Source organism: Lipotes vexillifer, unplaced genomic scaffold (assembly GCF_000442215.2).
Source record: "Lipotes vexillifer unplaced genomic scaffold, Lipotes_vexillifer_v1.1 scaffold251, whole genome shotgun sequence".
NCBI lineage: Eukaryota > Metazoa > Chordata > Mammalia > Artiodactyla > Lipotidae > Lipotes > Lipotes vexillifer.
The window spans coordinates 3,167,772-3,174,694 of NW_006770868.1; the positions used below are offsets into that span (position 1 = coordinate 3,167,772).

The 6,923-nt window shown below is 50.5% G+C and overlaps 1 protein-coding gene across 1 annotated transcript in view; it reads left to right on the forward strand.

Annotated features, from left to right (window-relative positions):
- Positions 1-6,923, forward strand: part of PREX1 (phosphatidylinositol-3,4,5-trisphosphate dependent Rac exchange factor 1) — a 202,532-nt gene that overhangs the window by 77,444 nt on the left and 118,165 nt on the right. Inside the window, 2 exon segments of the mRNA XM_007446399.1 lie at positions 6,889-6,918; positions 6,921-6,923. The exon segment at positions 6,921-6,923 is cut by the window's right edge and continues 54 nt beyond it. Of these exon segments, the coding sequence (XP_007446461.1) occupies positions 6,889-6,918; positions 6,921-6,923 (33 nt within the window).

The following is a 6,923-nucleotide window of genomic DNA, read 5'->3' on the forward strand; positions in this document are numbered from 1 at the left end:
CTTTCCCTCCTTTTTATCTCCAGGGAGAGAATTATCCTCCCAAGGCTGTGGCTACAGGTTCCAGACAGATGGAGCCTCCCCAGGGGCATCCCAAAGGGCAGCTGCTACCTGTCTTATGCTTATGTGGTTTGTTGTGTACAGTTACTCACGGCGGATGCATGTTGGAAATGGATTGGAGACTCATCCTCAGGCCAGACTGCCTGGGTTTGAGGCCCAGCTCTGCTACTACTAGCTGTATGGCTTCGGGTAATCTCTTCACTACACTGGGCTTCAGTTCCCTTCCTTGTAAAATGGGCACAGTAATAATAGTACCTACCTCCTAGGATCGTTTGAGGAGTAAAACACTTAGAGTAGCACCTGTCACATAATAAGGTCCAAAGGTGTAAGGTATGATAAAATTGCTAAAAAATCTGTTATTATTATTAATACTATTAATATACTTTTCAATTCTGTACCTGTTACTTCTGGAGCCTATTCTGGGGCTCCTTCCTCAGTTTTTCTCCCTCTCTCCCACCTTTCCTCCACATGTTTCTTGAGCACCTACTGTGTGTCAGACAGTGTTCTGGATGCAAGGGGACAGCAGTGAACGAAACCATCTTCCACTGTGAGAGGGTGCACACTCTCTGGGGAAGATGTTACCGAACAATCAGATATATACAAAACTTAGTTGATAAGAGCACTGCCAATAGTGATGAATTCTGTGAAGGGTAACAGGGTTCAGACGGCTGTGAGGAGTGAGGCGAGACCCTCCTTTATACGGAGTACGAGAGGGAGACCTCCTTGACGATGGGGCTCCCCTGCCAGTTGAACATCTTGCAGCGGTGGCTTTATAGGCAGAGAGCTGCAACGGCAAAGGTCTGGGCGGGAGGACAGGGTCGGTGTGTTCAGGAAACAAAAAGGAGCCAGAACGGCTGCACCTGAAAGAGTAAGCCTGAGTGGGGTGGGAAGGGCCCTTATCCTACAGGATCTTGTCGACTGTAGAAGGGAGCGGATTGTTTCCTAGGTTTTAGTAAGAGCCACTTCTAAGGCAAGGGTTTCTCTGCATTGGCACTATTGACGTTTGGGGCCAGATACATCTTCGTGGAGGCCGTCCTGGGCATTGTAGGATATTTAGCAGTATCCTTGTCCTCTACCCTTGAGACGCCAGCAGCACCCACATCCCCAATTGTGACAACTAGAAATGTCTTCAGACATTGTCACGTCTCTTCTGGGGGATAAAATCACCCCCCCTGGTCAAGGACCACTGCTCTAAGGCTAAGGGGGGCAGGGACAAGACTGGCCTGGCATCAGGAGACCTGGTTCTGAACTGTGGCTTATCACCAACTTTTTGTCTGAACTCAGACCTGTGTCTCTCACCCTCTGGGTTTCTCAGTCAAGTTGGAGCTCGCTGGACATGGCAAACGCACAACCCTGCTACTCTTCTCCTTCCTATGGCCGTGGCAGACATCACTAATCAATTATGCTGTGTCTTCCTGTTCAGCTCAGAGCTCTGGGGACCATGAAGGCACTTGGGTTAGGAGCTCTATGAGCAGCCTGTCTGGTCCCCTCCTCCCAAGCAGCAAGCAGGAACCAGAGAGTCCTGGGCTCAGGTTCGGCTCTCTTGGTTTCTGGCTGCGTGACTTCTGTTAGGTTACTTCACTTATGAGCCTTAGTTTTTCCCATCTATAGAATGGGACCAAAATAGCTACCCTGAAAGCTGATCATAGGGGTTGCAATGAACTCATGTCGGGACTTTGCAGGTCTCAGCAAATGTTTGTTGCATGAATTAAAGAAAGCATGTGGGTCTTGTTCTGGGTATGGAATGGTGGGAACTCTCATCCGCAGCTGGTTGGAGTGTAGGTTGGTCCAGTCACGTTGGAGAGCCATTTGTCATTAACTAGTCAAGTTGAACATGTCTCTACGGCCAACCATTCCATACCTAGGTACACCATACCTAGGTGTACACTTGGAGGAACTTGCACACCTGTGCTCAGGAGATTTAGGTGGGCCTAGAGGATCTTGAGCACCTGAGCCCCAGTGGGCCCCTTCATCATAGCATCATTTATAGAGAGAACATTTGAAACAACTTAAACATCTGCAGGCTGATAGTGGTTACTTACATCTGCTCAGCAATGAAATGGACAACTTGAGGTCTTAGTGTGGGGCTCCCCGGAAACAGGTCCTGAGACTGATTCAAGGGCGAGCAGTTTCCTTGGGAGTTCACCCCAGGAAGCACCAATAGCAGAGTTGGGGAGTGAGGCAGGGAAGGGAAGGCAGCTGAGAAAGGTGTGTCATCAAGCAGGTGACCAGTGCGGGCCCCTGGGGCCCTCGGGGAAGCAGGCCCTCACGTGCCTCAGTCCTCGGCTGTCTTTGCAGCCTGCTCTGCATGTGAGAGAGGGTCCTCACGCCAAGAGACGCGGGTGCTGGTGGCTGAAGTGGTGCTGGGGCGCACCCCGGGGCTAAGAACCAAGGGATGTGGGTGGGGTTTGGGCGCCAGGCATTGCCAAGTGCACGTGTTGATGTGGGTAAAGGTGGAAGATGTGATGTTGAGTGAGAAAAGGAAGTTGCTGAAAGGACGTCATTTATAAAAATGTCGTAAGCACGCGGAATGGTGTTCTTCATTGCTCGTCAATTCACACGTGCCTGGTAAGCGGGCGAAGGCATGTGTGGGAGTGAGGACCACATATCCAGAGCAGTGGGTGCCTTGCAGGATGGGCAGGTGCACAGGTAGCTTTTTCTTCCTGTGCCTTTCTTCCTGTGTCTCCATTGAGGTTTAACATTCGCAAGGTACATGGGTAAAGTGCACTGATCTTAGGTGCACACTGATTAGGCTTTGCATATGCATTTGCCTGTGTAACTGCCACTCAGATCAAGAAGCAGAATATTTCCAGCCCCCGTCCTGAGTGCTTCCTCGTGGCCCTTCCCTGTCTTCACCTCCTCCAGACTTGATGAATTTCTTTTTGAAAATGGTTTAAAGCAAATTTGAGATACTGCTAGTAAGATTTGCTGAAACTGGGTAGCGATGCGTTTGTGGGTGTTTGTTAAATTTTCCTCTGTCCTTTTCTGGCTCCTTGATGTATTTCATCATCATTATAAAGAGAAGGGGCGGACTTGGCCAGATGCAGGGAAGTGGCCCAGGCAGGGGTGTGGCATGGACACGGCATACGCATACGGGCAAAGATTCCAAGGCCAGAGGAGAGTTTCAGGCAGCCCTGGAAACCCTGAGAACGGGCTTGTCTCTAAGGGAGGTTTCCAAGACGAGAGCTGCTTTTGGCCCAGTGTTTCAAAGCTGTCAAGGTTTGGACGCGGAGTCACCCCGGAGGGTCCCTTTCACCATCCTGCCTGCACAGAGGGCATTGGCGCCTCCTGGAAAAGCCAGTCATGCCGTGGGCAGCACGGGGGCTGGGCCCAGAGCCCCTGCCTGCCCATTCTTTCTGGGTCACGAGCTGCCCATTATGCCCATCACACCAGCCTGTTTGCGGCTCCTCTGTGGGTGGCCCGAGCCTCGCATTGTCCCAGCACAATAGTGGTGGCCGTGCTCTTGTGGAGAAAGTGGGACAGGAAGCTGTGATCTAGGCCAGCCGAGTTGCGCTCCCAGCTTCCTGCTCTCCCTGGCGCTGCTGGGTGAGGCTGCCTTTGTCGCTCTCCTGTCTGAGGAGGCTGGAGGCTGGACTTCCCAGCAGTATCACAGGCCCTGTTAAAACATCCTCTAGGAACTCCTGTCTCCTGACCCCTCTACCCGTTGTCCTTTAAAGAGAAAGATCATCAGACTTGCAAGTAGCCCGAGTTGAGGTTCCTGCCATGTGTTGGGCACTGTGTCAGGCAAATTTTATCCTTCCTTTGATTTGTGAGGGCTTACTGTGTTCCAGGCACTAGTCTAGGCCCTGGGGGTACAGCTGGGAAGCAGACCCTGCCTTCATGGAGCTCCCATTCACTTTATCCTAGTACGTTCTGAAAGGTAGGACGACAGTATTGCTATGATCTACGTATTTGCGAAGAGTAAACTGAGACTCAGAGAGGCTAATGCACTTTCCTGAGGTCACACCACACTAAGGAGGAGGAATGCAGTTTAAACCCAAATCATTAGTCTCCAAACCTGGCCTCTATTGTTGGATTGGGATAAATGTTTCATTCCTGCCATGCTCCCTTCTTATTTTGGTATTTCCCTTAGGCACTGGTGTAGACTGCTTAATCTTAGTCTTTTTATCTGACAAATGGGCTCTTAATGCAAGATGAGAAGGTGATAAGTGCATGAAGACAAGGAGGGCATCCTGGAGGAGATGACATTTGAGCTAAGGTCTGATGAATGAGAAAAAGCTGGCTCAGGACAGAGCTGTGAGAGAATATCCTTGCAGGTAAGAACAGCATGTGCAAAGGTCCTGAGGTAGGGATGTGCCTGGCAGGTGGAAGGAATAGAGGGGTTGAAGATGTGGCTGAAGATTATTGAGGTGTGGGGTGGGGGTGGAATGCTGGAAGGTGAGTTCAAAGAGATTAACTAGTACAGGTCATGGGGACCTGTAGCTGTGGAAAGATGTGGATTTTTTTTTTTTTTTTTTAAGTGTATTGAGTAGCCATGGAGAGTTTCAAGCCATGGATTGGTAGGATCTGATTTACATATTTATAAGGGTCCCTCTGGTTGTGTGTGTGGAGAAAGGAATAGGGATGAGGTGATTGCATTAGTCCAGGCAGGGGGTGTTGGTGGCTTGGACCAGGTGGGTGGCTGAGGAGGTGGGGAGAAGTGGGTTCAATGTTTAATACATGTTGAAGGTGAAGCTGATAGCGTTTGCTGATGGATGGAAATGGAGTGTCAGAGAAAGGGCGGTCGAGGACGACACAGGGTGGGGGGATTTGGCTGGAGCACTTGGAAGGCAGAGGTGCCATTCCTCAGGCTGGGAAGGGCTTGGTGGTGTGTCGGTTTGGAGGGAAGTTCAGGAACTAGGTTTTGGATGTGTTAATTTGAGATGCCCCTTGGACATCCAGGTGGAGTTGTCGAGTTGTCAGAAACCCACCTAAGTCCAGGCTGGGGATATACACTTGGGCTGCAGGGACTGGTCGAGAACACGCTGTGGTGAGTATGGACAGAGAGGCAGGGCCACTTTGCTGTGTGTCCCTGACTTTCCTCTCTGTGACCTGCCATGTGGAGTGTCAGTGCACGTCGTCCTAGGAAAGCAGAGTCTGCAGGTGGCCGGCTCCCCATAACATCCATGGATGTCCCTTCTCATGATGGGAAAGGATCCAGCCACCTCCTCTCTGCTGGCGTGCCCCTGCTTCCCTCCATCCTGGGTTGTCCCTTCCACCTCCCCCCACTCAGAGATTTCCCCTTTGCTCTAACCACCCATGGCAGGGAAGGGGACTGACAGGCCACCATGCCTCGTCGTGGCCAGTGGACCGTGAAGTCATTTTCGCAGGGGACTCCATGTGGTCAACCTGGGGACAAGCCCTTGAGTCGGGGCACCCCCGGCAGAGTTCGCTGTCAGCGGGGCTGGCCTCAGTCTCCCTCCGATGCTCCCATGTCCTCCTCCCCACTCCCATGTCTGTTCTGTTTCCCCGGCCTGTCCACGGGATCTCTCAGTGGCTTGTCCTCTGCCTGCTCTGTCCCACCCATACCAGTGCCAGGCCGCTGTCGTTGCTCATCAGTGGAGGGGCTGCACCCCTCCACTCTGGTCCCTCCACTTTCATGCCTGACCCCTAAAACCTAGTTCCTCACAAAAACAGATGGCTCTTTTGCCACCATTTAAAAGCTGGGAGACTTTGCTTTAAAAAAAAATCCTAATTTCTGGTTTCTCTTGGGAAATAAAAAAAAAAAACCCAAACCCGGAACATCTGGTGATACTGGGCCTGCTGCCCTCCCACCTGGCCGCACTTGGCGGGGACGAGTAGCCACCCCACTTCGATGGATGTGAGCTTGCCTGTTCCCCACAGTCCCTGCCAGGCCCCGCCTTTATCGTCTGTCACATCACAGAGGAGGGAAATGATTTCTCTGTTCCAAGACCTTGAAAAAAGTGGCAGAATGACTGTGGTCTGTCCATACAGTAGGATCCTGGGCAGCCATGAAAAGAGAATGAGGGTGCTCCCCATGTAATGATATGGAGAGATCTCTAAGTGGAAAAAGCAGGTGCAGTGCATCCTGTGTATGCTGCTATCTCTTGGTGTGTAAAAAGGGGAAAATAAGAATGTGTGTGTGTGTATATACATAAATATATTTGTGTTTTTTTCCCCAGCTTTATCGAGATACAATTGACATGTAACACTGTGTAAGTTTAAGGTGTACAGCTTGCTTTAGTACATTTATATATTGCTAAATGATTACCACCATAGTGCGACTTTAAGTATATAAGAGTATAATTAACCATAATCACTATGCTGTACGTTAGATCCCCAGAACTTACTCATCCAATAACTGGAGCTTTGTACTCTTTGATCAACCTGTGTATGTTTATTTGGAATGATACATAAGCCACTAGGAGCTGTGGTTCCCATGGGGTATGGGAAGGACTGGATGGATGGGGCCTGTGGTATAGGAGACTTTTCATAGTTTTGACTTTTTATATTTTTGATTTTTGAGCCATGTGGATGGTTATTATTTAGAAGTTAAGTTTTTAAGCAAGAGGAAAAAAAAAGGAAAATGAATTGTAGTCTGAGAGGGTCCTGCAGGTGATGAAGCAGGTGTGAGTGCAGCTCATGAGGGCAGGATTTGTGTTGGTCTCTGCAGAGCCTGGTGGAGTAGATGCTCCATAAACACATGTTGGCTGAAGGGCAGAGTAGGTTGTTGCTTATTTCCTGCCCACGTCCCCGGACTGTGGTGCCTCCCAGGGCCTAGTTGGCATTTGAACTGGTAACCCTTTTTTTGGGCCACCTCCGGGGGACTGGAGGCGTGGACGCTCACCTCTCCCTGCTTCTCTCCTCCAGGCATTCCTGCATCGCATCTGGCAGAACACGGCGGA